Source organism: Lynx rufus, unplaced genomic scaffold, assembly GCF_022079265.1.
Source record: "Lynx rufus isolate CCGP_SWC_20201006 ecotype Redwood Valley unplaced genomic scaffold, mLynRuf1.p SCAF_4, whole genome shotgun sequence".
In the NCBI taxonomy this organism is placed as follows: domain Eukaryota; kingdom Metazoa; phylum Chordata; class Mammalia; order Carnivora; family Felidae; genus Lynx; species Lynx rufus.
In genome coordinates this window covers 97,324,829-97,340,893 of record NW_025814856.1, presented here as the reverse complement: position 1 = coordinate 97,340,893, position 16,065 = coordinate 97,324,829, and the positions used below count along the sequence as shown (strand labels likewise).

Sequence of the window (16,065 nt, the reverse complement as noted above, 5' to 3'; positions counted from 1 at the left end):
TCAAATAAGGAGCCTGGACTCTGAAAATGAAGATCAGGATTAAATGGATAACAAAGCCAAGAACAAAAGCCAGATTAAGCCAGGAGACAAGAAACTCATGGACTGGAGTTTATTCACTTATTCTATGAACATTTACTGAAAAAGTGTAGTTTGCAGAGCTAAGTGTTATGAAAATATATATGTGCTGAGCAAGAAGATCTCCAAATTATAAGGGAGATGGATATAGGTGATTTCCTCTGTGTAAACAGTGCTCATCTGAGATATGAGCACATACCTCTCTCGTTTTATTCACATCTCTGCTCAAAGATCACCATTCTTACCACTGTGCTTCATTTTCTTCTTAGCACTTCTCAGTATCTGATACTATATTACATATTTGTTTATCTGTCTGCCTCAATAAAACATAAGTTCCCAGACAGAAGTACCTCTACTGTGCAGTGATGAATATCTAGCACTACAACCATGCCCAACAAATAATAATTACAATGAGTATTTCCTAAAAGAATGAATGATTACATTGCTTTACTAAAAACTTCAATAGCAGAAGTATGTACATAACACAGAGCTTATGAGAAAAGAGGAAAATGACTGCTTGTTTGGGTAGATGAAGAAATAAAGAAAAATCAGAGGATCCTGAGATTACTGTAGATGCAGAGAAATGTGGCGAACAACAAAAATCTCTGGCTACAGTGACCCATCACAAGAAAAAAAAAATTGTTATTTTAAATGCCGAGGTTACTTTAAACACTACAAATGCTCAGCCCTGTATTGCTGCCTAATCTATTTTCTTAAGATACGCATTACATCAAGTGACCCAACAGTCAAGAATCCAGACCCCATACTGCATAGCCAACTACACCCAAGCCTCTTCCTTGAATTTCAAGTTGCTCTAAATACTCCCTGCAACACAACTCTTCAGTATATATCAGTATCCCAATCACAAAGATGGCCAAACTTTGGGCCAGGCTTGCTCCCACCTCGAGGCCCGTTCTCAGCTTCTGAACCTTAATTGGAATGCCATTCTTTCTTTTTTCCCACTAACCCCTTGCCTGCTCTTCAAAGACTAGAACAACTCTCACTTTTTCCTTTAGTCATTCTCTGAAATCAAGTTTCCACATAAAACTTTCCTCCCTTTGGACCTGTACTGGATATATAGCCAATATTATACTCTTTCATGAGGATCAGTTTTCTCTCTCCAATCAGACTATAAGAAACCTTTATTTACTTCCTACAAGCATGTAGAGCAATACTGAGGACTCAGGCACTCAATATATATAGAGACACACATTTATATGTAGTTGATTGGATGGTTAATTTTTATTTAACATAACCCCAAAGAATTAATTCCAAATGATTACTCACCATATCGATAAGGCTTTCTTGTATTCTGTTAAGAGTTGTTCTTAGTCTACTACTACTAAGGCCTAGTCCTGTTGATTCCAGCTGAAAAAGAAAAAGAAAGGCATATGCTACCATCGCTTCGGAGATAATCTTTCATATGTTATACCTTCATATTAACTCAAGTTAAGTATCCACTGAGTTTTCATTCAGATACTTAGTCTTCGGAAGGTCTCCAAACTACATTTAAAAATTTCAAAACATCAAGTCAAACCTTAGCCCTTAAGGGAACAAGAGAACTATTTCACACATTTGCATTTACAGGTCACACTAGCATCTGTCAATCTCATAAATTAATTGGGAGAGAGCTCACCAGTATCTTTTTCCCATAAGTTATTATTTTTAGTTATAAAACTTATGATTTCTGATACTTAAAGATAGTGTACTGCATCATACTTATGTATAAGCATAATAATGTAGACTGTTTTAAATTTATTTTTCTAACACAAATTAGAGACAGCCCAAATCCTCATTCAAAAATGGAGAAAACTTTTTATTTGCCTCAGTAAACATTTCACAGTATAGAATTTGCTTTACTACATCAAAGGCAAAGCACATATAAATACCCCAAGAACATAAATGAGAAGAGACAGTTGACTGTTAAATCATGAAAAGCCAGGTAGTTGCATCCTTGGGTGATGATTCAATTGATGAATATAAATTTAATTTAGAGGTAATCATAGATATATATAGACCTCTAGAAAGATATTAAAATGTTCTGTATGAGCCAAAAATTTTAAAGTATTAATAGTAAACTATAAAATATATCATCTCACAAATTCATTTATATATGTTTGTGTATACATACACACACATACATACACACACACAACATATTGTTCCTCATCCTTTCTTATCGGAGATAGGATGAAAACAAGTAATTACTTACACAACATATGACAGAAATCCTAAAGCTAAAATAGTTGTGTGATGGCATGGTACAGTAAAACATGAAAACATGAACTCATTTTATGTGGTAATTTCAAAATACATTTTACTTTCACTACATTTTATAAACTTTATTATTTCATTTTCCCTCTTTTTTCACTAGAGTATTATTTTTATATAGTCAAATTCAGCCATCGCAAGTATAGTTTGATGAATTTTGGTAGTTGTATAGTCTTATACTAATACCACAATCAAGAGAGAGAATTTTCCTCACCTTGAAAAATGCCCTTATGCCCTTTGCACTTGATTTCCTCTCTCCAATCTTACCCTCTGATCTATCACTACAGTTTTGCCTTTTTAAAAATTTTGTATAAATAGAATCATACATGTGTAGTCTTTTGTTTGACTTTCTTGTCTTTAGCATGCTTTTGAAATTCATCCATGTTATAAGCCTATTAGTAATTCATGCTCTTTTATTGCTTAATAGTGTTCCAAAATATGGATATATCACAGTGTGTTTACTTATTCACCAGGTGACGCACATTTGGGTTTCAGTTTGAATAATGTCACTATGAACATTCACATATATATCCTTGAGAAGACATATATTTTCTATTCTTTTGGGTAAATATCTACCAGTGGAATTTCTGATTCATATAATAAGCATAGTTTTAGCTTTATAAGGTACTGCCATACTGTTTTCTAGTGGCTGTATTATTCTTCATTTCTACAAGCAATGTATGTAAATTCTAGTTATTCCATTCATGGTCTGAATGTTTGTTGTCCCCTCAGAATTCATATGGTAAAGCTCTAACCTCTAATGAGATGCTATCTGGAGATGGGAGAGGTAATTAGGGTTAGATGAGGTCATGAGAGTGGGGCCCTCATGAGAGGTTTGGTGCCCTTGTAAGAAAAGACACAGTGCATAATTTATGCTTCTTTTTCTACTTTCTTAAGGTGGAAGCTTATCATTACTTGAGTCTTTCTTCTTTTCTATTACAGGCATTTAAAACTAGATACTTCCCTTAAGTACTGATTTAGCTGTATTGCACAGCTTGATATGTTGTGCTTTCACTATTATTCACTTTTAAGTATCTTCTAACTTCTCATGATTTTTTCTTTAAGCCAACCTTTATTTAGAAGTGTGTTAATCTCCAAATGCTTAGATTTTTTCCTAGTTATCTTATGGTTATTGGTTTCTAATTTAAAAATTTTTTTTTTCAACTTTTTTTATTTATTTTTTTTGGGACAGAGAGAAACAGAGCATGAACGGGGGAGGGGCAGAGAGAGAGGGGGACACAGCATTGGAAACAGGCTCCAGGCTCTGAGCCATCAGCCCAGAGCCTGACGCGGGGCTCGAACTCACAGACCGCGAGATCGTGACCTGGCTGAAGTCGGACGCTCAACCGACTACGCCACCCAGGCGCCCCGGTTTCTAATTTAATTACATTGTCATCAGAGAACATATTCTGTATGATTTCAATCTTTTAACTTGATTAGAATATACTTAATGGTCTCTCTCTCTCTCTCTCTAGATACACACACACACACACACATACACACACATATTATACACACACACACATGCATATATATATCCTCACTTTGTGTATTTTTTACATTTAAAGTGTTTCTTTTGTTTTGTTTTAATCCATTCTGACAATCTCTACCTTTTGAGTGCTTAGTCCATTAACATTTAATGTGATTATTGATCAGGTCTAAATCTACCATTCATTATATGTTATATCTTTTTTTGTTCCTTGGTTCCTCCTTTCCTGTCTCTTCTGATTATATGAATTTTATATTTTAGAATTCTAGTTTAAGGGGTGCCTGGGTGGCTTAGTTGGTTAAGTGTCCGACTCTTGGTTTTGGCTCAGGTCACAGTCTCACGGTTTGTGAGTTCAAGTCCCATGCAGACTCTGAGCTAACAGTACAGAGCCTCCTTGGGATTGTCTCTCCCTCTCTCTCTCTGCCCTTCCCCTGCGCTTGTTCTCTCTTTCTCAAAATAAATAAATAAAAACTTAAAAAAGAAAAAAGAAGGGGTGCCTGGTGGCTCAGTCAGTTAAGCGTCCAACTTCGGCTCAGGTCATGATCTCACAGTTTGTGAGTTCGAGCCCCACATCGATCTCTGTGCTGACACTTCGGAGCCTGGAAACTGCTTTAGATTCTCTGTCTCCCTCTCTCTCTGCCCCTCCCCCACTCGTGCTCTGTTTCTCTCTCTCAAAAATAAATAAACATTAAAAAACAGTTTTTTAAAAAAAGGAATTCTAATTTAATTTTCCTTTTGAGAGTTAATCTGCAAAATTATTTTTCATTGTCCTGTGAATTATAATATACATTCTGATATTACACAATCCATTTACTGTTTAACATAATATACAGAAATCTTGCCATTATAGATCCATATCCCCCCACGTATCTTGTTATAGTTGTTACATGTAATATATTTACATATATTATGAACTCTAGAAAATAATGTTATGATTTCACTTTTAAACAGATATATGGTTTATAAAGAAATTAAAAGGAAAAAAAAAATAATCTTTTGCATTTCCCCAAGTAGTTTCCATAACCAATGCTCTTTATTCTTTCCTCAGGATCTAAGTTTTCTGGTATCATTTTCCTTTAGCCTGAAAAAATTCATTCAGCATTTCAGTATTACATGTCTGTTGGTGAGAAATTCTTAGGTTTTTTTTTTTTTCTTTTTATCTAAAAACAACTTAATTTCACATTCATTCTTGATATGGTGTTTTTGCTAGATATAAAATTCTGAATGGACATTCTTTTCCTCTCTTTCAGTACCTTAAAGATGTATTACTCTCTCCTACAGCCTCCACAATTTCTCATGAGAAGTCAGCTGATTCAGCTCATTGGTCCCTTTATGTAATAAGTCTATTGTCATTTTCAAGAGACTGCTTCACCATGAGGTACCCTGCTGTATGTTCCTTTGTTCTTATTCTGCTTGCTGTTCATTTAGTAACTTGTGTCTGCAAATTTTTGGTCAAAGTTTCCTCAAATATTTTTTGTACCTCATTCTATCTCTCTTGTCTCCATCTGGTATTCCAATTACATGTATGTTTGATCATTTGACTTAACATGTCCCTAAGGCTTTGATCATTTTGTTTTCCAATCTTCCAATTTATCTTCAAGTTTTACATATTCTTTCCTCTATCATGTCCATTTAGCTGTAAAGTACATTCAGTAATTTTTTTTAATTGCTGAAATTGCATTTTTCAGTTCTAGGATTTCCCTTTGGCTTTTTATTACTGTTTCTACTAGAACTTCCTACTTCTCTACTGAGATGTTCATACATTTAAAACATCTTTCTACTTTATTCAAGATAGTTCTAATAGTCCACTTAAAATATTATCCCTTAGTTCCAACATCTTAAGGGGTCAAACTAAATTGACTTTCATTTTACTTAAGGATGTACTCTGCTTTTTTTACTTCTATGTGTGTTGGGTGAAGTTAGACTGCATCATCAATTTAATTCTGGAGATTTTGGATTCTGTTATTTTTTCCACTGGGTACTGTTTCCTTTGTTTGCATTATGTAATTTTCTTGGCTGAGCTTGTACTACAAACTGTCTCTTATGCAACAGCTTCACTCTCTGTTCAGATCTTTCTTCTTTGGCTGTAATCTGTTTCATATGAACATGGTTATGGGTTAATCAAAGATGGAGGTAAAAAAGCTTGGGAATCCCCTCCCTGGCCCTTTTTCTTCTGAACTTCCCCCCTACTATTTTCATTGTTCTCAATTTCCTGGCTTCAATTTTCTGGTTCCCCAATCCATAAAGACAAAGTTTTCCTATGCTTGCCTCTACCTTTGTGCTGAGTGAACTGTACTTAATCCAAGGCTCAAAGGCCATGGAGATGGAATTTATTTTTTTACACCTCCCCTTTCCCCAATCTACACACTAGCATGAACTCCCCCACCCAGAGTCTATATGCTTCGTTCATTCTCCAGTATCTTCAGATAGTTGTCTTTTGTATAACATTCAGGTTTTGTAATTGTTTTCTACAGGCAGTATCATCCCGTTAGACTGTAGTCCTACATATCCAGAAGTGGAAGTTAATTTGTTCATAAAAAAATTAAAAACTGAATCACAGACACTCTATTAAAGAAGTTTCATTAATGAAAGGTAACTTTAAATGATGCTCACAAACTGTTTTCAAGTAACAACACTCATCAGATTAACTTGGATAAGAAATAATTAGGACATCAATCCATGTGTCCTAAGAATCCACTATGTGCTTACTACTTTGTTAAGGTAAGCTACAGAATGGTCTTCATGAGAGGCTATGAACAGGAAAAACCACAGAAAACATAACTCAAGAGGTGACCAATGGAAGGCTGGGGCAAGGCAAGATAAAGCAACACTACAAGTAACATTATTATAATAGAACCAAATGGATTAGATATATAATACAGTATGGTGTTGTAGGCTATAAACAGTTCAATGAAGAGCAAGAGCTTCTGGAGGAGTTAGTTTAAAGAGGAAGAATCCCTTAGCCTGCTGCATACACTATGGCCTCCCAGCCAATGACTTTCTAGAAACCCTGGGAAACAGATTCTTCTATATGCAGCATCCATCTGAATTCACTCATACAAGTATCTTTCTTCTCGGGGAGAAAAGTAGGAGCAACTATGTACCACTGTGCTCTTCCTATTCTACCCATTACCTAATTACCTCTCCCCTCCTACCACATAAGACTCAATAGCTAACAGGGCAACTTGGAGTATATGTATACACACATATACATACATACATACATATTTGAATACTGAAATTTCTAGGATTTCTAAAAGACTTAAAAGCTTATTTTCTTAGGAAATTAAAAGTTTACCTCTTCAATCTTATATACTTGCACATGCTTATTTATGCTATTTATTTAGATTGTCTTGTTCCAAAAGGAATTTAAAGTAGCTAATTAAGACGAATATAATCTTGCAAGGTAAAAAACAAAAACAAAAACAAAAAAAAACTTTAAATGTATGTAAAATTAAGCTAAGTAAAATATGGGTAGAAGGATGAAGTGTTTCTTTTTACAAATTTGTAAAACCCTTTATAGATTGTCTTTGTTTTGCTTTAAACAGTGTTTCCTTCATTTTTGCAGAATCAAAAACAGCAGAATCTAAATTATATTCTATTTGAAGATGAGCTGTTTTCAATATTCACATGGTCGAATAAAGCTAGTATTACTAAGCATACTCTAACAAAAGAAGTCTTTCTTAAAAAGTACAAGAGGCAGAGTAAATGCTATATTCATTCAGACATATTCACTCATATGCACATTTTGTATAGGTTCTTATAATACAAAATGTTTCTAATATGATATATGGGTAGACACCCAGGTTAAAGACAGAAATGCTTATCACTGACAGCTAATTACCTGAATACAGTGAAATGTCTGTAACTGAGTCTTACAGGATTGAAAATGCTTTCAATACAAGTTATAAGGTTAATGTGTTCTTTAAAACATACTATATTTTAAATAACATATGCAGCATATTTTATAATAAATACCTAACTATACTTTGCTAACTTTCTCAGGTCCTAGTGAACCCTACTGTAAACAAATCTGTGCCAGTATTTAATCAGTTTTATAATCAGCTAGAAAGTCATGTCCAAAAGTATTAGTTCCCAAAAGTTTCCAAAGGACCCTATATTAACACATCTTATCAATAATGTGGTCCAGAACTGTTCTACCCAATATGATAGTCACTAGCTACCTGTGGCTATTTATATTTAGCAATAAATTAGCTAAAATTAAATACAATTAAAAATTCAGTTCCTCAGTCATACTAATTACATTTCAAGTGCTCAAAGGTCACATGTGGCTAGTGACTACCATATGAGTACAAATTTAGAGCATTTCCATTACTTTAAACTTCTCTTGGATAGTGCTGGTCTGCAGGTTTGGCCCAGGAGACACAGTTAGGCTCATCTAGAAGACTGAAAGATTCTGACAATTAGCTAAAACCCCAGAATGTCTTTCTTCTTTAATATTTATGTATTGAGTTTCCAAATTCAAAGAATTAATATTTAATAGCAACAAATTCTGTAGCAATAATCTGTCTGTGATTATTGGTATTCTTTCTAAAAAATATATTAGACAATTAAGAACATAGGAAATTCAGATCCCATATTAAAAGATAAATTCACATGTTTTTAAAAAGATACAAAATATACGAAAAGTTAGTATTATGATATATTCATAGGGCCCAGCAGTATACTTTTACACAGAAATCTATTGACTATCTAGGTGAACCACATAATAATTACCAAATATCATATAAGGTACCTGTCTAATACCATGTTGTTTTCTTTATGAGTAGAAAAAGACAAACGCAATAAGAGCTTGTGGAAACACAAAAAGGAGGTACAGGAAATGATTCTGTGGCAGACAGAAGGTTCAGTTCAAAGGTTTTCAATTATTTTAATAAATGCTTGCCATTATCTTCTGACTGTAGGAGTGCCTGCTAAGATTTGTAAGCCAATATTAAAAATGTCTCATTTACTATGTAGTAATTACACACTGAGCCATATTTAAACAAGGCAACCCACACATTTTTCATTGCCAAAATGCATCAAGGTTAAAAACAGATGCTGCACTTTTTCTGCCAAAATTTGAATAACATAAAATATGTGTATCATATCAGAGCTTAAGATTAATATATAAATAAGGTAATTAAGCAGACAAAAAGGTGACATCAAAAATTCTGTTAGATTTTCGATGGATAATTTTAAAAATAATATTATTTGTATATTTCATACAAAGAGAATGAAAAATTTTACATTTTAAAAATAAATGAATTTTTAAAGAAACAGACTTTCCCACCAAAGGTGACTTACTGAATCATTTCGACCAAAAAAGGTATATATTGCATACAAGTAATAATCAAATAGTTGAGACATGAAATGGATAACATCAAAGGCAATTGGCTTAAGAATGTTCATCATCTGCATATATTTACCTGAAAAAAATCAAAATTAGAAAAAAATTAAAATCTGTTAAGTCTATCATTATAGAGACACTATATCAAATGTATTTTTTAATGAAATATTACATTCCTAGTCCCATTAGCCATTTTCAAGTACTCAATAGTCATTTGTGGCTAGTGGTTATTGTATTGGACAGCACAGATACAGAACAGTTACAGCATCCTGGAGAGCACTGACATAAATAATACCTACAAAAATATTTTTATACTAATATATTTTACTGTTTGTCAAATATTCATGGAACATCTATACTCTTTTATAAATAACACAGCACACACTATAGTTCCACATTCTTGGATTCCATTTGAAATAATTTCTTCCAATAAAATAAAATAAATTAAAAAAAAATTTTTTAATAAATTAAATAAAATAATTTCTTCAAAAATGTTTAGGCATAATAATACCAAAGACAATGTACTTGAAAAAAAGCTTTTCCTTTTTCACAAGCTTATATACACAGAGCAAAAGTAAAAAAGCAAGAAGAAAAAGGACACATAGAAGGCACATCCTATTCCCTTGAACCCTAGCCCTGTGAAATCTTGTGTCAGAGGCCAAGAACATTTCTTTATCACTACATCACTCAAGAGCTCAACACTCTCAAAGTGCCAAAAAAATGTCCTATTCGTTCCTTCCTTTGGGAGATGCCAATATTATGTTCTCTTCTCCCTAAACATATGACACAGTTACAGAAAAAAATATTTAAAAACCCAAATCTCAAAAAAAAGCAAAATGAAAAAAATAAAACCTCAAATCTCTACATTTATAAACTTGTTAATGTATTTGAAGGGTGCACGGGAGATGGGCTGAATCAAGTAATAAATAATAACAAGTCCCTAATTGTGTTTCTTTTTTATGGGGAATAATAGGGAAAGAAGCACATCTATTAAAAAATGCTCTTCTGCAGAAGATGTTAAAACAGGCCATTTGCTTAATTTCCAAATGAGCAAATAATTCAGGTGCTCACTCTACTTAATGTAACTGCTATAAATTTTAAATTGGTACTATTGAAGACACCATGACTCAAGAGAAAACACATTAACTGCAGTAGAAAAAAATTTACTCTAATGGAAATATCTACTATGGAAACCATTTCTTTATTATTTAAGAACTCAGTACAGCTGCTTTAATTTACATACGAAATGATTCTAAACAATACTCAGATGGTCAGGAAAAGAAACACACACACACACACACACACACACACACACACACACACCCCAAAAAGTAAAAACCATTCAACTCAGATTCTATTCTTACTCTTATTTGTAAGTCTTTTGTTTTAGAATCATGATTTGTAATCATTTCACACAGACTTTTTTAAAAAAATCACAATGGAAAAATATTTGAAAATTATGCTCCTAGAACTTTTGGATCACTATGCAGGTATTTCATCAATTACAAACATGTAGGTTTTAAACTGCAACTATTTACACAAAAAATGTGACACTGAAAAAAATTTTAAAATATCATGTTTTAATTGATATCTGTTTTGAGATATCAGTTAGAGAGATAATAAGAGATGATAAGTAAAATGAGGTAGAATGCAAATATCTGGGTTAATATATATCCAGAACACAAAGCTCCTCTCCATTACTAGTAAGATTAACCATTGTTTATATAATTAATCTTAAGGAAGAATATATAAATGAATTATTAATAGGTAAAGCTATTTTAAATGTTGCATTCAAAAGAAAAAAAAATAGATAAAAACCCACCACTCTCAAAAAAATGTTTAAATATATTTATATTCATTCATTCAATTCATTCAACAAACAATTTCTGAAGGCTTATTATGTCCTTGGCTTTGTGTTAAGACACAAGGTGTTAGAGTCCCTGCTCTCATGCCTTAAATGGTCAGATGAGGGAGGCGGCCATCGATATGCAGGCTGCCAGCATATTAAAACATAAGAATAAGAATAAGAATAAGAATAAGAATAAGAATAAGAATAAGAATAAGAATAAGAATAAGAATAAGAATAAGAATAAGAATAAGAATAAGAATAAGAGCTCTGTTCCAGTTCATGAGGGCACAGTAGGCTTTTGGAGGCTGGAGGAGGCCTATGTACCTTCTCAGAATTACTGAATTAAAAGAATTTTACAGTAGTTTAAGCCTGTATCTATGAAGAGAAAGGGATGAGGAGGGAAAGGCGAGTAGGTATGATCACCAGAAAATGAGAAATCTCGAAAAATTTCTACACCAAGCCAATTTCTAAATTGGTAAACCTTTCTGATAAAGGACCAAAGAGTACATAGTTTTAGGCTTTGCATGCCATACAGTCTATGTTGCAACTACTCAGCTCTGCTGGTCTCTGTTTCAACTACTCAACTCTGCCTTTGTAGCACAAAAACAGCCATAGACAATATGTAAACAAACGAGCATGGGTGTATTCCAATAAAACTTTATTTACAAAAACAGGTAGCCTAACTCACTTGACCTGCATGTTATAGTGTCCCAACCCCTGTCTGGATGACACATAAGAGACAGGAGGGTTTGACGGAATAATACAAAGAAATCCATAAACTACAAGACGACCATGAAGGAGATAAAAGCTATTCTGTAGGATGGTGACTGCTTAGACTTGGTGGGCAGTGCAAGAGGGCAGGAGCCAGAAATAGAGCTGAAAAAGGATGGATTCATTAAGGGTCCATTACCCTTAAATTACCATTCAGCACGTCTTCCTCTATCACTATCCCTCACCAACAATAGAGTACAGGCTACCAGAATATTCTCACGGACAAAAACAAAAGAAAACAAAAACTCTTAGGATTTCTCTCAAAAAGAAGTAAATAAATGACATGAACAAACCAAACAAAAAAACTGAGCAAAATTTAAAAAAATAATAAATTAGAAAGGCAAAGGCTTCTAGTGTGCATGTTGGCACCACAGATTAAAATCTACCTAATTCTAAAAATTGGGGGATCTGTCCCCATAAAGTAAAGATTGCTAGTAAATCTACCCAGCCTTGCCCGGTTCTATAGGAAGTTCCCAGTCAGGATCCCTACTGAGGAGAAAGGGGCAGGAAGAGCATAGCTCTCATTACTCAGCAAGGGACACCCACAGCAGCTATGCAGGCCTTCTATTTTGGATTTGAAGAGGTTATCAAAAATCACCAGTCCCAGAGAGTAAAAGTAAAAAGAAATGCTGATCCCAGAGAAAACAGTAAGTCAAGCTAAAGAAATGTAATAATTATATAAACCTTATAACAGAAGAATATGGGGGGTGGGGGGAAAGAGAATACACAAGGGCTCTTAAAGAATTTAAAAGTGATTTTAAAATTAAAAATGAAAGAAAAAAATGGAAAAATGGAAGTCTTCTAGAAGATCGAGAAAATATAGGAGACATAAAGGGGCCAATCTAAAAGACCAACACTTAAGCAATGAGAAATCAAAGAGAGGGTAGAGAAAATGGGGAAGTGGAAATCATCAAATAAATAGTAGCATTAGTCACAGCTGAGGAGCATAAGAGCTTTCAGATTGAAAGGGTCACGAACTACCCAACACACTTAATGAAAAATAACTCACACCTAAACACATCACCAGAGAGTTCTGAAACATCAAGGAAAAAAAAAATACTAAAAGCTTTCAGAGAGAGAGAGAGAGAGAGAGAGAGAAAGAAGAGAGAAAAAAGAAATTCAACTACAGTAAAATGAACAGAACACTACAGGTTTCAACTTTCTGAGGAAAAATAATTCTTAATCTGTAATTCTATTATGCACAGCTGAATTGTCATTCCGTGAAAGGGCAGAATAAAGACATTCAAAATGACAAGAATTCAAAACATTTACCTCTCATTACTCTTTCCTGGGAAATTACAACTAGAAGACAAACAAAAACAGACCAAGAAATTGTCTCCAGGCTGGTGGTAGGGAGGCCTGGGGTGGGAGACTGCTGTTTCCTCACAATCTCTTCTTTACTATTTACTGCCTTACAGTGAGAATACTACCTTAATAAAAGGGTAAAAGCAAGGCTCTGAAGTTAGCCGGCCTCGTTTAAAAAATGTGGTCGGTCAGTGAATGGAGATGTGGTTCAGATGCACTCCACCTTCTCTTCCTTCCCTTCTAGAACTCCCTACAGAGGACATGAGAGTGGAGTGCACAACAGCATGCTTTGGAAACATGGAGGAAGGTTACTTAATACACAGCCCAGATGGATGCAGGACAGGCCGATGCCTCAGGAGGGAGGACCTCAGGCCCCATGTGAGGAGGGTTCCTGGCTTTGTGACAGAAAGAATTCAAGAGCAAGCCACTTAGAGGAAGGGACAAGGATTTATTAAATATAAAAGTAAGCAAGGAACTACTTCACAGACAAAGTAGCAGTCTCTCCTCCCAGGTGAGAAAGAGGACCCCGCCCCCCTCCTTTGCCTCTAAGGAAAGGTTTTATAAGTTTTATTTAAATTAGCTAACCATATAGGGAGGGGTTTAGTCTTTAACTTAGGGTTTATCATTCACATTGGGCAGTTTTTCCATTGTTTTAGGGTTATGGAATTACCCACAGGAAGCAATTTTAAGAAAGTCCAGCCTGTGTAGCTTTTTATTGCTGGAGAGAGTGAGGCTTATGGTTTTCCATGAGTCTGATCTTGTGACTCTTTTTATGACCTGCTGCTGACTTTTAGGTTAAGGGTCAGTCTAAAATCAAAATGGCTATACTTTGGTCAACTTGTCTCCCTAGCCTCCCTTCCCTCCTGCCTCAAGATGACTAAGAAAAGCATCTCTTCCCAAATGATCACCTGCAAGAAGTTCTTATTCCTGTTTCCAGTCTATATTATAACCTCTGTGAACTTCGTCCAGGTGTAAGAATCAACATTCCTGATTTCCTTTACCAGTTGTGAAGCATGAAAAGAACTTACTGGCTCTAGGAACAGACAATCTGGGCTCTACTAGTTAGCAGCTATGTGACATTAGGCAAGTTATTTACCTCTGGGCTTTAATTATTTGGTGTATAAAAGGGGTATTGTAAAGAATTCATGAGAAAATGTGTGTAAAGTGTTTACGTGGCCTATAACAAGGGAGCAAGAAATCTTAGCTACTGCTATCATTTTAAAATAATTATAGTTATGACGAATGCAGGAAGGGGCAAGTACAGAGTGCTAGGTAAAGAAACTTAGGGGCGCCTGGGTGGCTCAGCTGGTTAAGCAACCGACTTCAGCTCAGGTCATGATCTCAGAGTTCGTGGGTTCGAGCCCTGTATGGAGCTCTGTGCTGACAGCTCAAAGCCTGAAGCCTGCTTCGGATTCTGTGTCTCCCAATCTTTATGCCCTTCCCTCCTCACGCTCTTTCTCTCTCTCTCTCTCAAAAATAAATACACATGAAAAAAAAAAAAAAAAAGAAACAAAGAAAAGAAACCTAACCTCATTAGGAAACGCAAAAGAAAGAGCACCGTTTACATTATCATCCTAAAATCTAGACTGTGGGTCCTGCATACTCATGGAGAGGAGACACAGAGGGACTGGCAAAGAAAGCAACCAAGGAACAAGATGCAGGAGAACTATACAACCAAGAGGAACAGTGGGCCTGCCTTACCCAGCTCATCAGCACAGAGAACAAATATTTTAAAATATTTCACATAAATAACAGAGCAATTACCGCATGAAAGCTGGCCCAGGGAAATTCATTTAGAGAGCCACACTTTTACACAGAGGAACAAATTCAAGGGTACAGAGAAGGTGCTGTGTGTGTGTTCCTCCACTGTTGATTAAGACAAAAGAGGAGGAGAAAGTGTTGCTCCAATATTCAAGATTTTAAAAATCAAGGTTTGTCAGTTCAGTATACTGGGCACCTACAAAAGCACTGGCTGAATGCTCTATATGCTGCAAAGATGACTCTGACTGTTCTCATCTGTAGGGGCTGACAAATTGATGGGGAGGAGCAAGAACAGAATCTGAGCTGGAAGGATGTTAGCTATTCTTATCACAGAGCACTAAGTTGAAACACCACTAATGGATATAAATAGCACATAAAGGCAAGCTGGAAATGCTATAAATGAGCCATAAAGGAAAGGAAAAGTTAGTTCAGCTCATAAAATTTAGAAAAACACATTGAACAATGAACTGAAGACCACAGTCTATTACCTAAGTCTTTAACTACCAGCTTTTATTCTATCATTTCATTGTTATTTATTTTTATTCTGTTTTTTGAATATTCTATTTCAGCCTCCCAAATCTCCTATATGATTTTCTTGCACATTTTGCTGAAGGATGACACTTCTTGGGTCATCCTCTCAAAATATCATGTTGTATATAGAGCTATCAGCTCAGAAAGTGTTTTAAAACTGTTTAAAAGTATTTCATATAAATAACAAAATGTAAGTATCTTTTAGAGAAACAAAAATATTGGAATGTAATCTAAATTAAATAATGACATATTTTTTTCCTTAAACATTACATATCAAAATATTAAAGTTTCTGAGATAACTTTATTCTGGTTTCATGTTAAGTCTGGATACATGACGTGCTGGTGTGTTATGATTTTCAGCTGCTAAAGTAATGTAATAAATAATTTTATCCTAAGGTCTGTAGTTTTGATAAGCATGGATTTTGGCAACCTGACTTCTGCCCCTCTCAAACCTATCATACCTGCTCAAGTGAGAGCTGCCTCCAGGAGAAGAAAATCTTGAATAGGAAGCCTATCTCAGTGATGAGACACATTCCTTAAAATTTCTCTACCTCTGCAAGAAATTGTCAGGTTGACAGAATTTTCTCTTTACTCAAGCAAGCATTCTGATTAGTTCTCAGCACTTGTGAAAGGCTCCCTGGGCTTTTCTAACAGATTTAGGTA

At 34.7% G+C, this 16,065-nt stretch overlaps 1 protein-coding gene across 1 annotated transcript in view; it reads right to left on the bottom strand.

The window, feature by feature from the left end:
- VPS50 (VPS50 subunit of EARP/GARPII complex) overlaps positions 1-16,065 on the bottom strand; it is a 134,711-nt gene that overhangs the window by 20,219 nt on the left and 98,427 nt on the right. The window contains exons 21-22 of the mRNA XM_047096681.1: positions 9,143-9,264; positions 1,363-1,443 (exon numbers count right to left, since the gene is read on the bottom strand). Of these exons, the coding sequence (XP_046952637.1) occupies positions 1,363-1,443; positions 9,143-9,264 (203 nt within the window). The remainder of the gene's footprint in view (positions 1-1,362; positions 1,444-9,142; positions 9,265-16,065) is intronic.